The sequence below is a fragment of the Erpetoichthys calabaricus genome, chromosome 5 (assembly GCF_900747795.2).
Source record: "Erpetoichthys calabaricus chromosome 5, fErpCal1.3, whole genome shotgun sequence".
In the NCBI taxonomy this organism is placed as follows: Eukaryota; Metazoa; Chordata; class Cladistia; order Polypteriformes; family Polypteridae; genus Erpetoichthys; species Erpetoichthys calabaricus.
Window position 1 is genome coordinate 6824608 of NC_041398.2, and position 26128 is coordinate 6850735.

Below are 26128 nucleotides of genomic sequence, written 5' to 3' on the forward strand. Positions count from 1 at the left end.
ATTTTCACTGAAGATCACGTGAACAACCAATATAGTTCGTATGCAGAACCGATATAGTTCATACACAACATTCCAATAGTGTGCGTTCGCAAACCAGTATGTTTCGTACGAGAAACCGACATGGAACACACATACAACCAATAGAGTTCAAGCGCAAAACCGATATGTTACCCACATGAAACCAGTATAAGACGTGCATGAAACCAATATAGTGCATACACAAATCCATCGTTAGACCGGCACAGAATGCAAGCCAATATAGTTCATACGCAAACCGATAACACACAACCGAAAACCAATGCAGTTCACTCACAAACCAATAACAAACGTACTGGAACCACTGATATACACACGCGAATCAATATAGTTCATATGCAAACCAGTGCTATGCATATACAAACGGATATAGTTCACGCACAAACCGATAATATACGGACACGAACCAATATAGTTCATATGAATGAAACCAGTATTATACGCACGCAAACCAATTAAGTATGCACGCAAACCGATAGTAAATATTCATAAACCAATAGTGTTGCTACGTAAACTAATAGATTACACACAGAAATATATGATTTATGGCCTGTTTGGCCCCTCATAATAAACAGTAACGCTTGGTAATTTCAGGCGTGATCGCCCCGGAGCCAAAAGCCATAAGCCAGGTTAGTATGAACATCAGATCAGTTCCGGGTAGTAGAGTACTGTAAGATGAAATGGGAGCAGATCAGCATGCTTTGTTTCCTTACAAACCTCCCATAGTTTATGAAGACGCACATCAACAATTAAATCATACAGATTCTGGTGAATTCGCAATTGCGTTTGCTATGTGTATTTCTTTAGGTATTGACCCAAGTGATCAAGTTTTTACTATTTCTTCAATGCAAAATAACTTACAAATAATTTTTGTTACTCGACAATTGCTTCCATTCCCTGTCGAAAGTAGCCGACGGGCGACACCAGTTACAAGTATTCAGTGCGTTCAAAGACCTGTACGAAGTACGGCAACTAACACAGTCACTCATAAAAGGGGAGATGACTCGGTGTGGGAAATGAGGATTGAAACTACCTTGGAAGACATGCAATCAACGAGGCAATTAAACGGATCTCAAGAGACGTCTTCTAGGTTGGAAAAAAAAGCGCTTGGCTGCCAAAACCATGTATATATATATATATATATATATATATATATATATATATATATATATATATATATATATATATATATATATATACATCTATATAAATAAAAATGTAAATGTTCGTTTGTTCAAAACCTTAAATCTCCGAAAGTTCTTCACCGATTGCTTTGAAATTTTGACACAACGTTGCATTCGAATACGCGCGTATTTTTATATACATATTATATAGATGGCACACCTGTGACAGGTAAAAACATGCTTTTTTTGAAAACACATCGCAATCTGTTGGACGTAAAAGCAACACACGCTATACTAAATATTTTACGATTCTGTTTCAATGTTTCGATCAAATACATTTGTAAGTACGTGAATAAAGGCAGCGACATGGCAGTTTTTGGCGTGCAACCAGAAAGAAGTGATAAGAATGTGGTCAAACATATGGATGAAATCGCACAGTATTAGGCTAGAAGATACATAAGCAGCAATGAAGCTGTATGGTGAATTCTTTCATTTCCCATACATGAACGAAGTCCAGATGTTGTTCACTTAGCAGTACATCTAGAAAATGGACAACGCGTTTATTTCACAGCTGCAAATGTGCAACAAATAGCCCTGAATCCACCGGCTACAACGTTAACTGCTTTCTTTACGTTATGTCAAAATGACGCGTTTGTGAAAACACTGCTGTATTCGGAAGTGCCTACGTATTACACATGGAATGTGAGTAGAAAATCATTTGAACAACGCAAACGAGGAGAGCGAGTCAACGGACAACCTGGCATATACAAAGAAACTACGATAGGCAGACTGTACACCGTGCATCCCAATCAAGATGAATGCTTCTTTGTTCACATGCTGTTGGTAAATGTGCCCGGTCCAACGTCTTTCCAGCAATTGAGAATTGTCAACGGCGTTACACATGACACTTTCCAAAGTACATGTCAAGCTCTGAATTTATTGGCGAACGACCGACACTGGGATGTATACATTAATGACGCGTGCAACACGTCACATCCAAATCAAATTCGTGCATTGTTTGCAATCATATTGACCGCCTGCTCTCCTTCATCTCCAACACAGTTATGGGAGAAATATAAATCGTACATGGCTGAAGATATTTTCCGTCGAATATGCAAGTACAATTCAAATATAAACATGGATTTCACAGCAGAAATCTACAACTAAGCATTGATAATGATTGAAGATTTGTGCTTAGAAATCGCAAACAAAGTTCTCAATCAATTGGGAATGCCATCACCGAATCGATCTGCTGCTGCTTCGTTCGATGTAGAATTGCGTCGTGATCAAAATTACAACACGGGTGATCTTTTGTCGTATGTGCAATCAAATATTCCTAAGCTAACACTTCAGCAAAAAGGCATTTACGATCAAATAATGCAAACTGTCAATAACGGGGTTGGAGAAATCTGGAAATTGGGAATGGAAAGGTGGCGGCTGATCTGACCTCAGGACGAATTTCATTGCCTCATAACTTCTGCAATTTAGTGACGTCAAAAGAAGAATTGGTTGAAAAAGTATTTCCCAATATTCAAACCAATTATAAGAATCACGATTGGCTGAGTGAACGAGCTATTCTTGCTGCCAAAAACAAAGACGTCTATGAACTTAACAATATTATTCAGTCTAACATTCTGCACAGACAATGGAACAACAAAAAATATTTTATACCCACAAACATTGTGAAATTAAACATATTAGGAACGTGCGCTTTCTCTTTTCTTTCTTTTCCATTTAACCAGACTGAGCCACAGCAATGCGTGGCCGGGTACAGCTATATATATATATATATATATATATATATATATATATATATATATATCCATCCATCCATCCATTTTCCAACCCGCTGAATCCAAACACAGGGTCACGGGGGTCTGCTCGAGACAATCCTAGCCAACACAGGGCACAAGGCAGGAACCAATCCCGGGCAGGGTGCCAACGCACCGCAGGACACACACAAACACACACGCACACACATATATACATATACATATACATCTATACTAATAAAAGGCAAAGCCCTCACTGACTCACTCATCACGAACTCTCCAACTTCCCGTGTAGGTAGAAGGCTTAAATTTTGCAGGCTCATTGCTTACAGCTTACTTACAAAAGTTAAGCAGGTTTCATTTCGAAATTCTAGCCATGTTAAACTTTATTATTTATGGCTCCATCTTCATGAAATTTGGTAAGCGGCTTCCAGCGCTAACCGAAACCGATGTACCTACTTATTTCGGTGGTATGACACCACTGTCAGTTGCCATATTGAACTTTCCAAAGGTCTTTGTTACTTAATGGGCCCATCTTCAAGAAATTTGGTAGGCGTGTTGCCAACGCTAACTGAATCCTACTTACGTACATATATACGTCCATAGCCTGCAGCTCGGTCCACACTCTGAATCCTCCAGGCACTCCCGAGTATAATCTAATTTTGAAAGTTGGGGCACCAATAATGTTACTGAGAAACTTACAGCCAACGAAACTTTGTAATGACACGAGACTTCAGGTCACATGCCTGCAAAAGAACCTAATTGAGGCAACTATTTTTACTGGCGGTGGCTCAGGGGAGAGAGTTTTTATTCCTTGCATCCCCGTTATACCCTCTGATCTCCCATTTCAATTCAAACGCCCCCAATTTCCAGTAAGGCTCTGCTTCACAATGACAATTAATAAGTCTCAGGGACAGACCCTGCAAAAGTTTGGCATTGATTTGAGGCAAGATTGCTTTTCACGTGGCCAACTATACGTTACATGCTCAAGAGTAAGCTTAGCACACAGCTTGGTCATATTACAACCGGAGGGGCGAACTGACAACGTGGTATACAAAGAGATCCTTAACAAATAATTATTGGTACATTTTCCCTCAGTTTATTATTTAAAATATTAAAGCAGTACTTCGCCGCTGTGAAGCGCAGGTATTTTGCTAGTTAGAATATATAGCCGAAGACCAGTTAGAAAAGGGAGACGCTAGAAGAGAAGCAAATAATATTGCAGATAAGATGCAAGAGCTTGAATTAATTTGTATGTGGAATTTTTGGAAGAATTTTCACAGAGTAAGCAAAGTTCTACAAAATGAGGATGTGAACTTAAAAACATGTGCAGATCTGTATGTATCATTAGCTGATCAAGTGTGTACTTTACAAAATGAATTTGAAAAATATGAAAAGAAGCAAAGGAAATGTTACCAGACGTCGATTACAAGGCAGCTACAACTCACAAACGTATCAGAAAGAAGCTACCCAATGATGGAGGTACACCAGAAGTATATCTGAATGCCAGAGATAAATTTCATATCAGCAGCTTTTGTATAATTGTTGACAAACTTGAAACTGAGATGAAAAGGAGAGGAGAGATATACACAGAAATAGCTGAGAGATTTTCTTTTCTAAGTGATCTGCCATATGTCACTTCATCATCTACTAACATTGAAAGGCATTCTAAGTACTGTGAAAAACTGATTGATGCTTAGCCAGAGGACTTCAATAGTAATTTCTCAGCTGAACTTCAGCAGTTTCATTTATATGTGCGCCATAAGTTCAGTGCAACAGAAAATGTAAAAACAAGATTCAGTCATGCAGAACTTTGTAAAATAATTTTAGAAGACAATATTGAGTGTGCTTTTCCAAATGTAGACATTACTTTTCGTATATTTTTAACATTAATGGTCACAAACTGCTCAGCTGAGCGCTTATTTTCTCGGTTGAAATATTTTAAAAATCCCCTCAGAACAACTAAGCATCAAGGCAGGCTGGATGTCTTATCTCAGTTATGTATAGAAGCAGATGCGTTATGTAAGATTGATTATAAAGATCTAATCAGAGAGTTTGTAAGGAAAAAAAGTAGGCGAAAATTATTAAGATAAAAATAAAATGAAGCATACAAAAATAAATATTATTTTCCTTCTTACTATAAGTATGTTTTGTTTAATTCCGTATTTTCGATAATAACATAAAATTTTATTTTCTAGTTTGTTATTGTTTTAATATTTTGAATTACTAGTGTAAGGGGGCACCAAAATTACTTAGTGCTTAGGGCATCTAAGGGTCTTAATCCGGCCCTGCATGGTGGGCACAGACAGTACCATCGACAGTTGACAGGGCAGACATTCGAATGAGTCATCGCTGCCACCGGGTGTGCGTGATCTGTCCAAGGTTATGTACAGTCACCAAAGCTGGCCGGGCACGAGTACTCGGGTGGGTTTTTGGTCTTATAAATGCACACATCTTCCCCAGGGCAGGAGCCAGCACTTGTTTGCATGTATTAGCTCTAGAATTACCACAGTTATCCAAGTAACATGGAGCGATCAAAGAGACCATAACTGATGTAATGAGCCATTTGCAGTTTCACTGTCATTTCCATTTGCACTTAGACATGCATGGCTTAATCTCTGAGACAAGCATGTGTCACTGGCAGGACCAACCAGGTAAGGCTGTCGAAGCGGTCCGAACGCACCTCCAACAGACGGCAGCAGGAACGTTGCGTGTCCGGCCAGCTTCCCTCCAGGCTGCTGTCATGCATCGTCTAGGAAAGGCAGCACCCAGGCTCCCCGGAGGGAGGGTGCGGGATCTGCGCTCTCTTCTCTGAGTGACAGAGTAGGCAGAAGGGGTACAGCCGACCCCCTACCCATGGCCCAAGGCCACCATGGCGTAGGACCACTAGGAGTGGGAGGAATACACACCGATCAGAGGGATCATTGGTCTGCCAAGATAAATTTGTGTATCACTTAACTCCTTTTCTTTATTAAGCTTCCATTAAACACTAAACTCCACTCACCTTTTTTCCTTCTCTTTCCGTCTCCAGCGCGGACTTTTCATGACTGTTGTGTTCATTCACCGCACACATCAAGCAGATAAATGTCTTGTCGGTTCTGCAAAACATCTCCAGACTTTTCTGATATTTTCCACAGAATTTCTCCTTCAGATTTCTGTCAGGATCAACCAGCTTGTGGTGCTTCAGGGCTGCTACTTCATAGTGAGGCTGCAGGTGAGTCTGACAGTAGGAGGCCATGCAGGTGAGACAGGACTTCACCGCTCTGAACTTCTTACCTGTACAGAAGTCACACTCCACGTCTCCAGGGCCAGCATAATTCTGAGACAGAGGAGGACTGAGTCTTGGTCTTTTATATCTCTTGATGACTTCATTCAGCTGAGTGTTTCTGTTTAGCTCAGGCCTTGTGGTGAAGGTGTGTCTGCACTGAGGACAGCTACACTCTTGGCTCTGATCCCAGCAGTCAGTAAGGCACTTCAGACAGAAATTATGACCACAGGGGATGGTGACGGGGTCATTCAGGGTGTACAGACACACCAAGCAGGTGAACTCATCCTGTAATCCACCCAGCTGGGCTTCAGCCATCGTCATTCACAGGAGAGGCATGCAGAGAGAATCAGTCAGACAAACAAGGAAGTAACTTGTGAAGAAACGAAAGTGAAAGTTTGTCTGTGCTCAGTGAGGAGGAGGAGGAGGAGGAGATTTAAAGAGAAAGCTGAGAGCTCACAAAGAGAACATCTGAGGAGACACTGAGGGTGAACAGTTAATGTGAGGCAGGAGCTCAGAGAGTGAAGTCCTTACATTGATGGATTAAAGGCCAAAGGTCCACATGACCATCATCATCAAATTCTTCCATGAGAACCCTGAATACAATGAGGACTGATTGAGGTAATTTATGTTAGGTAGAATGCCTAGAAATAAGTTATTGATTTGAGCTTGGAAGAATTAGATCAAGTACTTAGTGTAGGACAGGAAGAATACAGAAACAGATTAAGAAACAGAAAAATACTAAAACCACCTGCTAGACTGGAAGGAGGGCAATACCCTATGTTAGTTAAGGGGGACAGGGAGCAATATACACCATGGATGACACAGGACTTGGAGGGCCTGGTGGTGGCACTCCCCAGCATATATGGGGGGATGCAAGTGGATTAGAACATTTGAGGAAAGAACAACAGGGAAATTGCTGGCTATAGGAGATATAAAAGAATTACTAGTACGAATAGCAGGCAGTAGTACTATGTCAAATTTACTGGAACAAGCTAATCTATCAGATGCGCTGGGCACTGCTGTATATGATGCAAACCTTTTTGACCCTCACAGGGCAGCCTTGTGGAGGGTCTTGCAGGAAGAGTACCCAACAAAAATAGACCCAAAAATTTTAAAAGGGGGACCCCATTGGTGACTCGAAAATCCTGTTGCTTTTGTGGACAGATAGTTGAGAAAGTGGAGGTTGGAGACAGAAAAAGATCCTGAAAAGGATTCATTAACGATTGTACTGTTCCGAAGGGCAGTGCTCAAGGTCTTGCCTAGACCGGTAAGAGAGAAGCTGGAGGACACAATAGGCCTGGAAGCGAAGTCGTATAGAGAGTTCTGTGATCATGTGTCTCATGCGGTGGAAACACACCGTGTGGAAGAAAAGAGGCTGACTGAGCAGGAAAGGGATACATTGAGAAAGCTAACTCAGCTTCAGTTTGGGGAACTGACACAGAAAAATAAAAAGAAGGTCCAGGCAGTGATCCACACCCCGGAAACGGGTCCAGCTGAGGACGGTAAGTTAATGGCGCCAGTGGTTTCCCAACAGATTGCCCTTGTTCAGCCACAGGTAGGACAACCTGTAGTAATGCCAGCTCCCATTCAAGTATCCCAACAACCTGCTTATGTCCAATCACATGTGGGACAACCTGTAATAGTACCAACTGCAGGCGTCCTTAATAAGATGCTGCAGATGTTCTACCAGACAGTTGTGGTGAGCACCCTCTTATACGCGGTGGAGGCAGCATTAAGAAGAAGGACGCCTCACGCCTTGACAAACTGGTGAGGAAGGCAGGCTCTATTGTTGGCATGGAGCTGGACAGTCTGACATCTGTGGCAGAGCGACGGGCGCTCAGCAGGCTCCTGTCAATTATGGAGAATCCACTGCATCCACTGAGCAGGATCATCTCCAGACAGAAGAGCAGCTTCAGCGACAGACTGCTGTCACTGTCCTGCTCCACTGACAGACTGAGGAGATTGTTCCTCCATCACACTATGTGACTCTTCAATTCCACCCGGTGGGGTAAACGTTAACATTTAACATTATACATAGTTATTGTCTGTTTCTACCTACATTTTTATTACTCTTTAATATTGTTTTTTTGTATCAGTATGCTGCTGCTGGAGTATGTGAATTTCCCCTTGGAGATTAATAAAGTATCTATCTATCTATCTATCTATCTATCTATCTATCTATCTATCTATCTATCTATCTATCTATCTATCTATCTATCTATCTATCTATCTATCTATCTATCTATCTATCTATCTATCTATCTATCTATCTATCTATCTATCTATCTATCTATCTATCTATCTATCTATCTATCTATCTATCTAACTCATGTACAGGTGGCCCAGCAGCCCATCTATATCTAGCTACAGGCAGGGTAACCACCAGGGATGCCAGTTCCCATGTTTACATATCCTGTGCCATACCAGCAGACAGGTGGTGGACGGGGACAACAAAGATATCCCAGAGGTGGAAATTCCAGGTCACAAATGGGACCCCCTGGGGTGTGCTGGGCGTGCGGCCAACCAAGTCACTTTAGCAAAAATTGCAGAGTCAGACCATGGCAACAAGGCAACGATCAGCTAACCCAAAATAATCCAAACTTCCAGCCTAGTATGCCACAAGCTCAAAATCAATCAAACTGTAATGCCCCCCAGCTCCAGAACCAGATGAATTGTAACAGCCCCCAAGCTCAGAATCAGCATAATGGAGCATACGTCGGGACCCACTAATCCTTGGATGGGGTTCGTTTAAGACTTATATGGAGGCCCAGGGAATCCTACTTGGGAAGGACAGTACCCAGTGCTATCTGGGGGTGCTGATGGTGAACCACTTGCTAGTGTAGAATTACAAGGGAGACTTATTTCAGCTATGATAGACACTGGAGCCACTTACACCTGTGTCCAAAAGAGAGATGCGACATACCTTCCCTTGTCAGGTAAACATGTTAAGATGGTAGGATTCTCGGGACAAGCTCAGTTTATTCCACTAACGGCTCCAGTACAGTTGTGTTTACAGGGTAAAGTAATAAAAATTCCAGTACTTGTCTCAGACCAGTCACCGGTGAATCTTTTGGGAAGAGATGCACTGTGTAAAATGAATCTTACGATTTCATGCACCCCGACTGGGGTGCATTTAGATGCGGGCTGCATCCCGACCCAGATGGCTATTCAGGTGCCTGAAGCAACTGTTTATTTGCTCGGAGATATGCCTTCAGACTCATTCACTCAATTAGTAACCCAGATATGGGAAAAGTGGGGACAATTTGTGTCATCCTGACTGCCACAGGCTAGAAGACCTAAGTTAGAATACCACTGCACTATGATTTATGACACTAAAAATGATGAAGAATTAGAGAAAAAATAGCTTTCCGAGACCAGCTCCAAGCCTGTCACCCTGCACTCTCAGTATTTCATAATTGGCAAACAAGGAGCAGCCATTCGCATAGAAAATAATCAATTCACAGGTAAATGGTTTCAGATTCCAAACACCTTGCCACATGTAACGATGTTAGTAGCAGAAGGATATGACAGTAAAGATTTGGGGCCCATGCTTAAGAGAGCACAGACAATAATATGGGAAGAAACAGCTAATCCCTCACTCTAACAGTCAGCTGACAATGATTATTTAAAAATATTTCACCCAGCTTGTGTAAAAGGGATTCCTAAAGTTGTAATGTTAACTGCCTGCAGACAGGCAGTGAAACGTGAAACCTCACAAGCTGCGCTTAGACAGGAAATGGAACAAGCAGTCCCAGCTGAGCTTTGGTCAGCCCATGATACTGACGTAGGATTAATGAAATCAGCAAACCCGGTAGAGATGAAAATTAAACTTGGACATCATCCACCATGGAAACCCCAGTACCCCCTCAAGCAAAGTGCTGAGGAGGGCATTCAGGGCACTATAACTGGATTGTTGGCAGCAGGTGTGTTAAAAGAGACAAAGAGTGCTTGTAACACCCCACTCTTGCCAGTTTTAAAAGCAGACAAATCGAAATGGAGGCTTGTTCATGACTTAAGAGAAGTAAATGCAATTATTGAGGACTGGCCAGCAGAGGTTCCCAATCCACATACACTCTTGACTAATGTACCTGATGAAGCTGGATATTTTACTGTCATTGATTTATGTTCAGCCTTTTTCAGTATTCCATTAGCAGAAGCTTGTCAGTTTTTATTTGCTTTTACATATAGAGGAACACAGTAGACCTATACCAGAATGCCACAGGGATTCAAACATTCACCTCATGTGTTTAATCAGGCTTTGAGGGTGGATTTAGAAGACTTAATGTTACAAAGTGTGGTGATTCAGTACGTAGATGACATTCTGCTTTGTTCTGTTACATAAGAACACTGTCATGAAGATTCAATAACATTATTGCAGGCTCTAGCAAAGGTAGGACATAAAGTCTCAAAAACTAAATTACAATATTGTCAACCATCCATCCATCCATTTTCCAACCCGCTGAATCTGAACACAGGGTCGCAGGGGTCTGCTGGAGCCAATCCCAGCCAACACAGGGCAGGAACCAATCCCGGGCAGGACACACACAAACACACCAAGCACACACTAGGACCAATTTAGAATCGCCAATCCACCTAACCTTTGGACTGTGGGAGGAAACCAGAGCGCTCAGAGGAAACCCACGCAGACACAGGGAGAACATGCAAACTCCACGCATTGAGAACTCGGGTCTCCTAACTGCGAGGCAGCAGCGCTACCACTGCACCACCGTATTGTCAAGCAAGTGTGGAATATTTAGGTCACATTATTTCTCAGGGCCAACGAGCTATCGCCCCCTCACATTTAGAAGGGATTAGTAAAGACCCTAAACCAATCACTGTTGGACAGATGATGACTTTTCTAGGAATGATTGGATTCAGTGCTGAGTGGATTCCTGACTATATGTTAAAAACAGCCCCTCTGAGGGAGCTCATGAAAACTGCAGGACTGCAGGACCTCAGAAACCCACTGGACTGGACAATAGATGCAAATGCAGCTTTTAATGCTATCAAACAAGAGCTTCAGTCAGCACCAGCACTTACCTTACCAAATTATGACAAACCATTCTTGCTCTATGTGGGAAATCCATGTTCTGGCTTTGCTACTGCTGTTTTTCATATGCAAAATACTTGCACTGGAAGAAAAAGACAGCCTGCTGCTTATTATAGTGCCAAGTTAGACAGTGTAGCTCAAGGTTATCCGCCCTGCTTTGAAGGGTTGGCAGCAGTTCAATTTGCTTATGACAAAGCATCTGCTATTACAATTGGTTACCCAGTGCACATTCTGGCACCTCACAAAACAGTTGAATTGATCAACCAAGGGAGGTTTGCCATGACTCCAGCACACTTGATTGCAGCATCTTTGCTATTGACATTTCCAGATATCAATATTAAATGGTGTAACACATTAAACATAGCCATGTTTGTTCCAGTACAAGGAGAACCACATGGCTGCATTGCAGATTCACCAACTTTCGCAAAGCTTCGACCTGATTTGGAGTCCGATCCACAACAGACTCCAGACCATGTGTTCTTAGTTGACGGCTCTTGTTTCAGAGACCATTTAGGTCTTCATGCAGGATTTGGAGTTGTGGAATATGTCGGAGGACAGTTCCAAACACTACTTTCACAAAAAAGCAATCAGCCTTGTTCAGCACAATTGGCTGAACTCCAAGCCCTTACTGAGGCATGCAAATTAGGTGAAAAGAAAAGCGTTACTGTTTTTACTGACTCCGCTTATGCACATGGTGTCTGCCATTTCTTTGGAGCTATATGGAAACAGAGAGGGTTCAAAAAGAGTGATGGCTCACCCATCCAACACTATGATCAAATTGTACAGCTAATACTGGCAATGTTGTTACCTAAAAGTCTTGCAATAGTTAAATGCTAAGCCCACAAAAAAGGCAATGACTATGTGACCAAAGGAAATAACTTTGAAGACACTGTGGCTCGTCAAGCTGCCGGCTCTACTGTTGCAGTGTTAGCACCATTAGTCATTATTGAGACAAACACCACCAAAAAAGACATAATTGCAATGCAGGACAGGGACGGGGTAACAGAAAAAATGTTCTGGGAGCAAAGAAGGGCACAAAAGTCGCCTCAAGGATTATGGCGTAACCCAAACGGAGTATATGTGGCCCCTGCCTCACTTTTACAAATGCTCATCAGAGATGCGCATGGTTCTGACCATTGCGCAAGGGGGGAAGTACTGAATAAGATTTCAAGTTATGGATTTTGGTCTCCTTATTTACAACCAGCAGTGGATAAATACCTATCAGACTGTGAGGTTTGTGCAAAAAACAATATCAGGAAAGGACTCAATACCCCGGTAGGGCACATTTCAGTACCTGAAGGACCTTGTAAACATCTATTGATGGACTATGCAGACATGAATGTTACAATTTCTGGAAAGAGGTATTTACTGGTGATAATTGACAGATTCAGCAGATGGATAGAAGCAATTCCCTCACCTAATCAAAATGTTCAAACAGTAATCAAATTCCTGACAAGAGAAGTCATACCGAGGTTTGGTATTCCGTCAGTTCAGATAATGGGTCAGCTTTTATTGAAAAAACAATTAAGAAGGTATTGCAAACGCTGGGAATAAAACAAAGACTTGGCTGTGTGTACCACCCCCAATCACAGGGAATGGTGGAAAGAGCAAATGGGATCCTGAAAAATAAAATAGCTAAGGTCTGCGCAGACACTGGTCTTAATTGGGTAAATACTTTGCCAATTGCTTTAATGTTGTATCGTTCACAGACTAACAGAGTGACGCATCTAACACCTCATGAAATGCTTACTGGTCGACAAATGCCTACACCTATTTGGAGGGAACCCCATGAGGGTCCCCCTTTAGAGCAACTTGAGCTTGAAATGCAGCGCTATATGAGGCAGCTAACTGCTATCCATAAAAATATGAGTGCTAGTCAAGAAAAGGGACAGTGGCAGTTGGGAAGTTCGAAGATGACTGTTTTAAAACATGGAATCTAGAGCACTCTTCTATAGTATTGCAAGCAGTACATTTACAAGATAGACCCTTAGCAGATAGATGGTGGATGTGTGACCCAAAACTCGGACTTCTTGACACTCTACCAGCAAACTGGTCAGGAAAATGTGCAATAGTAATGGCAGTACAGGAAGTTGATATAGGGTACCTGCCAGAAGAGGGAAGAGTTAAAAGAGCCTATACACCTGATCCAAGAGTACATCAGGATGCAATTGGGCAGCCTAGGGGGATTCCTGAAGAAAACAAGGCAAGAAATGAAATTAAAGCAGGGTTTGAGTCAATTTTCATTTGGATAACACAAAATATGAATCTAGAGTGGATTAACTATTTGTACTATAATCAGCAGAGGTTCATTAATTACATTGACAATGCATTAACTGCCCTTGGTGAACAGGTAGATGCCACTAGTCGGATGACTTGGCAGAATAGACAAGTCTTAGATTGGCAGAAAGAGGAGGAGTATGTCAGATGTTTGGAGACGAGTGCTTCAAGTACATTCCAAACAACACAGCCCCTGAGGGTTCATTTACACAAACCATGATTAAACTTAAAACACTAAGACAGGAGATTTATGAAAATGCTGGTAAAGATAAAGATTTTTGGGATATTTTCAACCTAGGGTTTTGGAAATCTTTACTTATTAAGGCAGGAATTATTTTACTGGCTGTTTTGATACTGCTCTGCTGTGTCCTGCCCATTGCCAGATCCTACATCAACAAGCTTGCTGTAAACCAGATGAATGTACAAATCTATGACCCACAGCCCTTACCAGGGCTGGACATTGCTTTTGTTTTGGATGATATACAGTGGTGTAAAAACCTATTTGCCCCCTTCCTGATTTCTTATTCTTTTGCATGTTTGTCACACAAAATGTTTCTGATCATCAAACACATTTAACCATTAGTCAAATATAACACAAGTAAACACAAAATGCAGTTATTAACTGATGGTTTTTATTATTTAGGGAGAAAAAAAATCCAAACCTACATGGCCCTGTGTGAAAAAGTAATTGCCCCCTTGTTAAAATAGAACCTAACTGTGGTGTATCACACCTGAGTTCAATTTCCATAGCCACCCCCAGGCCTGATTACTGCCACACCTGTTTCAATCAAGAAATCACTTAAATAGGAGCTGCCTGACACAGAGAAGTAGACCAAAAGCACCTCAAAAGATAGACATCATGCCAAGATCCAAAGAAATTCAGGAACAAATGAGAACAGAAGTAATTGAGATCTATCAGTCTGGTAAAGGTTATAAAGCCATTTCTAAAGCTTTGGGACTCCAGCGAACCACAGTGAGAGCCATTATCCACAAATGGCAAAAACATGGAACAGTGGTGAACCTTCCCAGGAGTGGCTGGCTGACCAAAATTACCCCAAGAGCGCAGAGACGACTCATCCGAGAGGTCACAAAAGACCCCAGGACAACGTCTAAAGAACTGCAGGCCTCACTTGCCTCAATTAAGGTCAGTGTTCACGACTCCACCATAAGAAAGAGACTGGGCAAAAACGGCCTGCATGGCAGATTTCCAAGACGCAAACCACTGTTAAGCAAAAAGAACATTAGGGCTCGTCTCAATTTTGCTAAGAAACATCTCAATGATTGCCAAGACTTTTGGGAAAATACCTTGTGGACTGATGAGTCAAACGTTGAACTGTTTGGAAGGCAAATGTCCCGTTACATCTGGCGTAAAAGGAACACAGCATTTCAGAAAAAGAACATCATACCAACAGTAAAATATGGTGGTGGTAGTGTGATGGTCTGGGGTTGTTTTGCTGCTTCAGGACCTGGAAGGCTTGCTGTGATAGATGGAACCATGAATTCTACTGTCTACCAAAAAATCCTGAAGGAGAATGTCCGGCCATCTGTTCGTCAACTCAAGCTGAAGCGATCTTGGGTGCTGCAACAGGACAATGACCCAAAACACACCAGCAAATCCACCTCTGAATGGCTGCAGAAAAACAAAATGAAGACTTTGGAGTGGCCTAGTCAAAGTCCTGACCTGAATCCAATTGAGATGCTATGGCATGACCTTAAAAAGGCGGTTCATGCTAGAAAACCCTCAAATAAAGCTGAATTACAACAATTTTGCAAAGATGAGTGGGCCAAAATTCCTCCAGAGCGCTGTAAAAGACTCATTGCAAGTTATCGCAAACGCTTGATTGCAGTTATTGCTGCTAAGGGTGGCCCAACCAGTTATTAGGTTCGGGGGCAATTACTTTTTCACACAGGGCCATGTAGGTTTGGATTTTTTTTTCTCCCTAAATAATAAAAACCACCATTTACAAACTGCATTTTGTGTTTACTTGTGTTATATTTGACTAATGGTTAAATGTGTCTGATGATCAGAAACATTTTGTGTGACAAACATGCAAAAGAATAAGAAATCAGGAAGGGGGCAAATAGTTTTTCACACCACTGTATTACATAATGAAATCCAAGAAAGTAAAATCCTTGGGTGAAGTGCTGGTAACTGCTCCCCATGGAGAAGACCCTCTACGTTGCGTAAAGTACCTGGGTTGAAGAAAAAATTGTTATTTCACTGGAAATATATTCCTCCAAGCGAAGGAAAAGCACTTATTATGGACGATTGTTTTATTATTGTAAGCCTTCTGTATTATTTTCTTGTAACCATCATGTATTATGTTTTATTTATATGTTATTCAATTTTTCTGCACCAATGATTGATTAGACACATATTGAATGTAAGGATAGGGACGTCTTTTACTCCTCTTAGTTGATTGAAGGGGGAGATGTTTGGCTCCTGTGCCACCAGAGGAGGGGTATGGGTGTTGAAGATTGAGAACAACTGCAAGGGGTCCGTATTGGACTCCGAAAAAAAATTGAACCGACATCCCCTACCTTTCTTTTAAAATCAGGTTAGGTGGTGAGGCTTAAAAAAGCCTCAAAGGGAGGAAGGTAGAAGGAAATTTTTTTATATTAGCATAGAAAAAGCAAATTAACATAAAGAGCCATAAAAAGTAAAAAGTGTTTCAGTAATCTAAAACATTAGATTAAGCATAAATTAGAACGTTGAGAAAATAAGATAGGTCAAGTAAATAGTTAAACTAAAAAATCAGTCATTTTGCATTATTTTTTAAGCTTACAGCAGAATTGCTAATGTGGGAAAGAACAGATAAAGAAAAGAAGATTGAGAACACCTGTGGCCAGAGATAGGAAGCTAAAAGAATGATACTACAGAGAAAAGATAGCTCTGAAAGGCACGTACGAGGCCACCTGAAATATTGAATCAGCAAAGATGGCAAAAAGGCATTGCTGCCAAGGTCAGGTGAAGTAATGCAAGGAAAATGACAAAATATGTACTATATATATATTTAGAAAATTAGAAATACTAGCATTTAACCTAAGTACTGAAATTAAATATAAATCAAGCATGCCAAGCAAATGATTAAATAAAGGCACGTGCCATAGTTCAATTTTAATTAAAGCTTAAGCTTCAGGCCACTATTATAAAAAAAATTCTGGAAAGCTTAAAGGAAACCCATATATGGAATTGAGGCCTTGGCCAGTTAGAGAAAATAAGAACAACATAGAAATGTAAAAATACCAGGAGGGGGCCAGCGATAGGAAAGTAAGGAGATAATAAGGGTTCCCATGGGAACTCAAGGGGAGGCTGCACAGGAATAGAGGGGAGTCATAGGGGATGAGCAAGAGAGCTCATTTGAGCGAGGTCGGAGATGATAGGAAATGACATAAGAAAAGCCCAAAGATGGTAAGAGGAAGCCATCTGCCCAGCCTTAGACCAATCAAGATAAGCAGAACAGAAACCTAGAGAAAACAGTGGACAGTAAAGCCAGGTGCAGAATGAGCTAATTGAGCAAGGACAAAGTGATAAGAAAATGCTATATAAGTTTTGGATTTTGAACTGATCAAGGCTCTATTCAATTTGGTTGTATTGGGTTGAGTCTGATAAAATAACAATAATTATTGTTATTTTATTGCAATAAAACTATAAACTCTGTGTACCTATCCTGAGACTCCTAATAGCATTTATTTCAGGTAAAAAGCCTTCTGGTGTAGATTTTTTACCATGACACTTGTCTGTAAGTTAACAAATGTATTTTGGAGACATTATGAACGATTTACATGGGGCACCTTTTTCCTTGGTGTGGAATCGTGTCCACCTAGAATCTGTAACAATTTAATGAGCATATTTTACGTAAGGTAGCACGTATTATAACAATCCAGAATCTACTCTACCCCATGTCGATCATATCAGAGAGGCTAAGAAACGCTTCACTAAAGCCGACGTGGTCATTACACCAGTATATGCACAAGACACTCTCATTAAACGTTTTTACTATTCAGTGATTCCCAGATCTGTAGCTGATTTGTATTATTGATTTCCAAAAAACAATGTGAGTAAAAGCGAGCTCTGTATAACTAATCACAACTGTCTTTAAAACAGAATCAGCGCCATCAACAGTGTCTTCTGCAATTTTAGGAAAGCCTCGGGATTTCTGCGTTAAAGAGACAAAAAAGTTGTAAAGAAACTTTGCGAATTCATCCAGAGGTGAACATAAAGATCACTCAAGTACTGACAAGAATGAGAAGCTGGATAAGCACATCTGGAGCCAAACTTTCAAAAAAGCACCTGACTTTGTCAGCAACATCCTTTCCTTCTGAATGCATCTTATCAAAGGCTGCGCTGGCGTGGTAAATAATCTTCCGAACTGCAACACAACAGAGTAAATCCGTTAATGTAAATAGAATTATTGAAAGACTAAGCTTTTGTCGTTTCTGTATTCTTAAACCATCTTCAGTCCCACAATCCCACGCAGTCACTGTCACATTTAAAGTTCTCTGCTCCTCACCTGTCGTGTTACCCAAAGCATCAACACTCAGTTTCATTTAAGGCTTTACCGTCCTTCCTTTCATAGACATAAAATAAGACACACATTCCCTCTACATATGTGTTCAATAATAATAGTAAACTGGCAAGAATGAGAAAAAGCACAAGATGGGAATATTCATGACAAGAGCCTCGACATCAGGGTGAGGATGTGCCTTGTCACCCATTACGTGAGCTCATCTGCCAACCCTCAGTTGCACTGGCACATGTTACACTGGGGGGCAAATGCAATGGAGAAAACCGACAATGTACACCTTCAGAAATGGAATAAATCGACTGTATAAGTAGAACATTTCAGATAAACTATGAATTTTGTTAATCATAAACAATGCAACATAACTATTATATGTGTTGTTACTTTTTATTTATTCTCACCAAACTTTACATATCTACATGGGAAATGAACATGAGTAATATGTTTATAATCATTCTCACTAAAATACACTGTCAAAATATATTAATGAGCAAACCGAGACACTTTGGCCTTTTATCACAAAGCGTGTGCGCTGTCATTAGGACACAATGAATTGTTAACATCACGCACTCTCTACTGATGCGATGTCACGAAAACAAAGAAATAGCACAGTCCAAGTAACTCACAGCCTCCTTGGTTTCTGACCTTATGATTAGTTGTCAATATCAAATCAATAAAGTAACTTTAAGAAGATGACAAGTCTGCTATAGTCAGTTCAATAAACGCTCCTTTTAAAACGTTTGCTTATACAGAATATAAAACAGAATCTCAACGATGCGGGACTTGCGAGAAGTAACGAATAATATGTGACACTGAAGAATTATAATTCCTAATAACAGGAACAATAAAAACTACGATTTCCTAAAACGGACACTGTAAATGTAGGCATTTCAATAAATAATTTAGGAGACTTATGTGTGCATTTCAATATCGATTTAAGAACTACGTAGGCTACCTGTTGTACTATAAACGCTACCTCAAGCAGCACTTAACAGTAAATAGTCTAACAGGACAATGACTGACTGAAACGAAGATGCTGCGCCGCTACAATAAAGGTTCACACTGTCATTCTGCATGTTTAGAAGGCGCTGATTGGCTGAAACTGTTTATAGCGAATTGTCCCAAGTTGGTAGTGCCGTATAGCGATCAGAAACGAAAAGACACATTTGGTGGAAGACCAAAGAAGTCTTCTCTCAGTCAGAAATTAAAACACCCCATCATTCTTCCAAAGGACAGTCACATCACCAAGTTGATCCTGTTCTTTTATCACAATAAGATCTGCATCAAGGCCGAAGTCAAACTTTAATGGAACTTAGAGTCAATGGATTTTGGGTCATAGGTGGGAGCATATCTGTTGCCAAATTGATACATAGCTGTGTTTCATGCAGGAAACTTCGATGAGTAGGAGAGGAGTAAAGAACAGCTGATCTCCCGAAAGAGCATGTGGAAGTTTCAGCTCCATTCACATTTTGTGGAATGGACTGCTTTGGACCTTTCCTCTTCAAGAGGGCCCGCAAGGAGTACAAAAGATATGGCCTGATCTTCACATGCTTCTCATCTCGAGCTATACACATTGAAATGTTTGAAGATCTCTCAACAGATGCATTTATCAATGCTCTGAGGTGTTTCATTAGTCTTCGAGGAGCTGTTTGCCAACTCCATTGTGACCAGGGGTCAAACTTTGTAGGTACCAAGAATGAATTCAGAGAAGCACTCAAGCAATGCTGTTCGAAGTGTGCTGAATGCCACATTTGCTCAGTGTCCAGGAAGACTTGATGATGCCTCCCTTAGAATATTGTTCTATGAAGTAATGGCTATTGTCAACTGCCATCCATTAACTGTAGATGGAATCAATGATCCCAAGTCACTGGAACCATTGACCCCAAACCATCTGATTTTGATGAAGTCTAAGGTTGCTTTTCCACCTCCTGGGAAATTTGTAAAGGAAGATGTGTATGCTACGAAAAGGTGGAGCAGAGTCCAATTTCTGATTGAACATTTCTGGAGTTGCTGGAAGAAAGAATACCTCTTGAACCTTTCCGCACGCCAGAAGTGGCATGTTCCCAAGCGCAACCTCAAGGTGAATGACATAGTCATTATTAAGGAAGACACCCTGCCCAGAAATCAATGGCATCTAGGATGTGTGGTTGAAACACGTGATGAGACATGAGACAGTGATGGCTTAGTTTGTCGAGTCAAAGTGCAAGTAGGTGAGCAAAACCCAACTAAAACACATGATTAACAATCCAAACTTTCAATCATTGAACGACCCATCCAGAAGTTAGTACTTCCTGTTGAAAGTGGGTGATTGGCTTAAGCACTGGGTCCCCCTTACATCAGACATGTGATTTATTGTTACTTTTATGCATCCAAAGGTTATTTTTTCCAACTTAAGAGGTCATTTAGGGTTATATAGAAATCATATTTTATTCAGTCAATGGTTCCTCATAACATGATTGCTGGGAGTGTAAATGACCGCAAAATCATTCTGCACGTAGGGAACGTAACAATGTAAAATACCGGAAGTGTAAGAAACAGTGAGGACTAACGCTATCTCTGAAACGGTGACCTTTAATAATAATAATAATAATAATACATTTTATTTATACAAGGCGCCTTTCAGGGAACTCAAGGACACCGAACAACAATAAATAAATAAATAAATAAATAGATAAATAAATAAATAAAAGACACAATTATAAAAAACTTAAAACATCAGAAAATCTAGAAATTAAAACCAAACAAAACCATTATAATCAGGAGGAAAAAGAAAAAGCCATTTTAAACAGATGCGTTTTAAGTTTACATTTGAAGGATGAATATGATTTGATATTTCGGAGATCCGCAGGCAATGAATTCCAGAGCTTGGGAGCAGAACGGCTGAAAGCTCTGCTCCCCATGGTGGTTAGACAGGTGGGAGGGACGGTCAGATGGGTGGAGGAAGAGGATCTAAGGTTACGGGATGGAATGGCAACATGAAGAAGGTCAGACAGATATGGAGGGGTGAGGTTATGGATGGCCTTAAATGTTAATAGTAGAATCTTAAAATCAATACGAAACTTAATCGGGAGCCAATGAAGCTGCTGTAAGACCGGAGTAATATGGTGAATAGATGGGATTTGAGTGATGATACGTGCTGCAGAATTCTGGACTAACTGAAGCTTATGAAGAGATTTATTCGGGAGACCAAAGAGGAGTGAATTGCAGTAGTCCAGCCGAGAAGTAAGAAGACTATGAACAAGAATGGCAGTGGCATGAGGAGTGAGGGAGGGGCGAATGCGATTAATATTACGTAGGTGGAAGTAAGCAGACCGGGTGATGTTATTAATGTGAGATTGGAAGGATAGAGTACTGTCGAGGATGACACCCAGACTCTTGACCTGAGATGATGGGGAAACAACAAAGTCATCAATAATAAGAGAAAGATTATTGGTTTTGGATAATGATGATTTTGAACCAATGAGGAGAACCTCAGTTTTGTCACTGTTTAATTTAAGAAAATTCGAAGAAAACCAGGATTTAATTTCAGCAATGCAGTCAATAAGCGAGGGTGGTGGAAAAGAGGAGGTGGGCTTAGCAGCAAGGTAGAGCTGGGTGTCATCAGCATAACAGTGAAAATTAATGTTATATTTGTGAAAAATATTGCCAAGGGGAAGAAGGTAAATAATAAAAAGAAGAGGCCCCAGGACAGAGCCCTGGGGCACACCAGAAGTAACAGCGGTGGGTTGGGATGTGAAGGTTTTAAGTTGTATGAACTGAGTGCGGCCTAAGAGGTAGGATCTAAACCAATCAAGTGGAGTGTGAGTAATGCCAATCAGAGATAATCTATTAAGGAGAGTGGTATGAAAACTAGTATCAAAGGCCGCACTCAGATCAAGGAGGATTTAGATTTGTTGTACCCCTTGGTAAGCGGAGCAAGGTACGCAATTAATTGTATGTTGTTTCATTTGTTCTGTTACTTTGTAGAATGTTAAAAAATGTACGTTTATATTTTTGTTTATAGTTTTCACGGTGCTCGTAACGATATAACGACTACAATAAAGAGCCACAGTTTGAGACATAAATAAAGAGAAACGCACCAGTCTGAGACTGTGCGTATCGATTCCTTAAAAACCAAGGGCTGCTACAGGGGTGTAGAATCTCAACACAGAGAAACAAACTAACAAGTACTGCACTGCATTGCATTTGTTTTAGTGGTGAGCACCCTAGTTTACTTTGGGGTCAGGGTTATGTATGTATGTATGTATGTATGTATGTATGTATGTATGTATGTATGTATGTATGTATTTATTTATTAGCTCATGCATTGGACAAAAAGGGAATGGTTGGCCGCCTGTTTATGTACAACACACTTATGCACATACACTGCGAAGTGTGAACAATTTAATTTAAAGAGAATGCCATATTAACTTTCCCTCACTCAGCACGCCTCTTAACCGGAAACTTCCCTTGTGGACTGACAGACAAACGTTTCCACCAATCAGCGTTTTCCTTTGCTCTGCCAAGGTTCTCACCCTTTCCTTACACTTTGACTTGTTGTCACCCTTCTGATCGTGAGCGCGTCACCTCGTTTGAATGTGCAAGTAATCTTTTTTAATTTTGCGGGTTACACCTTTAAATTTTTTGCCATTAATGAAGCAGCACCAAATTAAATGTATGTCTCTTAATAGAAATAGGTCACCTGCACTTGATCGTTATAATTATTATATTATTATGGCTTAGTATTTAATTGTTACGGCTTAGTGTTCATTACGTCTTAGCTCTTCACAATTATATGACTTCCTGCCTCATTATTATGCCTCAGTTTTTAATAAATATGACAGTTCACTCCCCTCTAGTGGGCATTTCTAGAACTGCAGGACTCTTTAGTGTTTAGTCACACCTGCCCTTCGAGAGGTGACTGAAGTAGCCTTCTCTTCTTATTGCTAATCCACATCTTAGCAGAATGACAGCAGCTTTGACTCCTTATATAATATCAGCAGTGCGTACAGAATGCAAGCAGCCATCACTTGAATATTATGGTGGGAAAAGCTAAAAGAGTTTAACATGCATACCTGATAAAATTAAATGTCAGGATTTATTAGCAGCTGATAGAGAATGTGTGGGGTCAGACTTTGGTCACAGGGACAACTCACCTCGTCACAGCGAACTATCATGTGTCACATGGACACACACGGGCACAAACACACACAGCAGAACACAAAACACTCAGACTGAGGAGCAACGCTCATCGGCTTCAATAATTAGCTTCATTGCTGTGAACTTAAGAATGAAATATTTATATGGCATCACCATAATTTTTGATGCAATCTCCGTTTTTTAAAATCATATATATTGTGGTGTGTGGCTAGGGGTAGTACCCAGCCGAGATGCCCAGGAGGACCGGAGGAGAGGTTACACCTCCTCCAGACCACGAGGGGGCGACTGCCCTGGTGGCTTTGGGGACCACGGGAACTGAGCTTGGAAGCTCAACCCTATAGGTGCCCGTGGTCACCGCCAGGGGGCGCCCTGATGCCTGAAGAGCCCTGGGCCTCAGTACTTCCGCCACACCGGGGGAAGATGACCAGGGACACCCAGAGTGCTTCCGGGTGCACAACCGGTACTTCTGCTACACTGGGGAGTGCCGGTGGAAGATTATCGGGAGGCACCTGAAGCAAGTCTGGGTGATTATAAAAGGGGCCGCCTCCCTCTGTTCGATGGCTTGAGCTGGGAGTGGAGAAGGACGGAGCTCGGGAGGAGTGGAAAGAAGGTGGCCTGAAGAGAAGAGAGAGGCATTGTGTGAGAGGCCTGAACTTTGGGGGAGTTTTGGGGTTGTGTGCTTCACTGTAAAAAGTATTTGTAAATAAAGTGTGTGTGGTGACTTACAATGATGTCTACCTGTCTGTGTCCGGGCCATGCTCCATTTTATATATTTACTGTATTATATCTATTCTATTTGCCACACTATTTGCAGAGCTGAAGCAGAACAAACTGCCGCAGGTCAGGACCAGCTGTTGTGTGCCAGCAGGGAGGTTTACAGGCCGGAGGGGTGCACACTAACCACATTCACCCTAACACACATGCTGTCATAAAACTGCTGGTCCATATCAGTGGTGATGTCTGGTGCTGCGACTCTGCAACCGGATATTGATTTGTATGGGAGTCATAAAAGCAGTGCTAATGTTTGTGAGGCGCCATCTGTTGGAAAGACAGAGACAAAGTGACTGGACAGATACACAGACACTTGTCCTTTTATTAAAGAGGATTAATCATAAACAAGAACTCCTAATACCATCAGAACATACAAAATCTGAGATATGTTCAAAGGAATTTACAAATCAAAAGTTATCAAATGAACAGATCTGACAAATAACAATTGTCCTAATGTTTGTTTTTTTTTTAATTTTGATCTTTTTAAATTAATAAGAAAATCAAATTTTACAAACTGTGAAGCATTAACAGGCCATTTATCTCTATGAATGTAACACCTAATCATAATGTGAATTTCCCATTGGGATTAATAAAGTATCTATCTATCTATCTATCTATCTATCTATCTATCTATCTATCTATCTATCTATCTATCTATCTATCTATCTATCTATCTATCTATCTATCTATCTATCTATCTATCTATCTATCTATCTAATTAACAAAAGATTAATTAAAAGTAAATATTCTTTTACAAATTGTCCTTCAAGGTGATGTCAATATTCTGAATATTTTTGAGATCTCACCAAACACTTCACATCCTAACTTCTCGTGTGTTTAATATGCAGAGAGGCCACAAGAGGGAGCAGTTTGGCTCCAGAAGAATCAGCTGATGTCACAGCCCTGAAAGTCACAGGAATGTCACTAAGGTGCAAGTCACATGACCAGCGTCTGAGTTTACAGCACATGATGAGGGCCACAGGAGCTGACGTGGAGTCGATTATCAGTGACTGACGATGTGTCCAGTGTGCTCATCGACTTTTAAATGGCATTATGCCCTGAATGTGCCCACCTGCCCACCTGCCCACACTGCTGACTGACATTTCCATTTCCCGTTGGTCTGTTCATTAATCCTGAGCTCTAAAAGCCCCCAAGGTCAGCAGGAGACAACCTCAACCAACACAAACATCAGACGACGGGACGACATGGCTGTCAGCCTGTAGAGTTTGAACGACTGCCAGTGTGCAGCTGTGATGAGGACCTGAGTGACCAGATAGACCAGTGGCTTTGCGAGGTCACACAGCGGGGACTGAAGCAATGGCCGAGGTGACAGGAGAGAGAAGAGGGCAGCAGGGCTTAGGTCAGCAGTGAAGAGCTCATCGGGTGATGACCTGTCTGATGAGTGAGTGCTTAAAGTCACACATCGAGATACAGATTTGATCAAAGAGGAATACAATCTGTGATCAGCGTGTGGCGAGTCAAAAAGGAGAAAATCGGGTGGGAGGATCAAAACTCAAAAACAAACAAGTGACACACTCGTCTGACTCACTCTGTCTCAGGTCATTCATCTCACCCTTTATCCCCCTGACAGTCTTCTCTATCATCCTCACCCCTCACTCTTTTTCAGCTTCTCCTCCTCCTTTTAACCCCTCAGGCTCCATGAAGATGACAGATTTAGAAGTCATACTCACCATCTGCTGGTGAGGCCTATAACACACAGTGGGTGGGCTGTCGGCCTGGACCTTCATTGGTTTTTTCACACAGACTGATGTCAAGTGACACACTGCTCCTTGAGGGGTCCTGAGGGAATTGTAAATTAATCCTGACAATGTTTGTGTCAGTGGAAAGATAAAAGTGTCACATCTGATTGTCACTTTGATCACCAACAGTGAAGGTGAAGTCAATCAGCTGACTCGTCTCCTTGAGGTTGGGTGACAGTGGGAACAACAAGGAGGAGGTGCAGTTTAATGTCTAACGTGACACCAAGTGACTCAGTAAAACACCAAACTCCATCAGTATGGCCGACATGTGACTGACCGGTGAGTCCTCATCTTTAGACATTCACAGTGAATTCATTCAGAGGTGACAGACCACCTGAGTAACTAATATGGGGGCAGACAATGTCTGTTGAGAGGCCAGCACTGGAATGAGGCTCTAGATACTGA

At 41.3% G+C, this 26128-nt stretch overlaps 5 protein-coding genes across 31 annotated transcripts in view; 3 read left to right on the forward strand and 2 right to left on the reverse strand.

Annotated features, from left to right (window-relative positions):
- Positions 1 to 6718, reverse strand: part of LOC114652539 (tripartite motif-containing protein 16-like) — an 837738-nt gene extending 831020 nt beyond the window's left edge. For all 4 annotated transcript variants that reach the window (XM_051927874.1, XM_051927875.1, XM_051927877.1 and 1 more), the window contains exon 1: positions 5937 to 6718. In XM_051927874.1, coding sequence (XP_051783834.1) covers positions 5937 to 6521 — 585 coding nt within the window. In that variant the 5' untranslated portion in view covers positions 6522 to 6718. The remainder of the gene's footprint in view (positions 1 to 5936) is intronic.
- Positions 1 to 26128, reverse strand: part of LOC114641503 (tripartite motif-containing protein 16-like) — a 1283323-nt gene that overhangs the window by 1156883 nt on the left and 100312 nt on the right. The window lies entirely within an intron of this gene.
- LOC114652414 (tripartite motif-containing protein 16-like) overlaps positions 1 to 26128 on the forward strand; it is a 1097043-nt gene that overhangs the window by 573443 nt on the left and 497472 nt on the right. The window lies entirely within an intron of this gene.
- Positions 1 to 26128, forward strand: part of LOC114643026 (tripartite motif-containing protein 16-like) — a 1170030-nt gene that overhangs the window by 373568 nt on the left and 770334 nt on the right. The window lies entirely within an intron of this gene.
- LOC127527845 (zinc finger protein 184-like) overlaps positions 1 to 26128 on the forward strand; it is a 579825-nt gene that overhangs the window by 311332 nt on the left and 242365 nt on the right. The window lies entirely within an intron of this gene.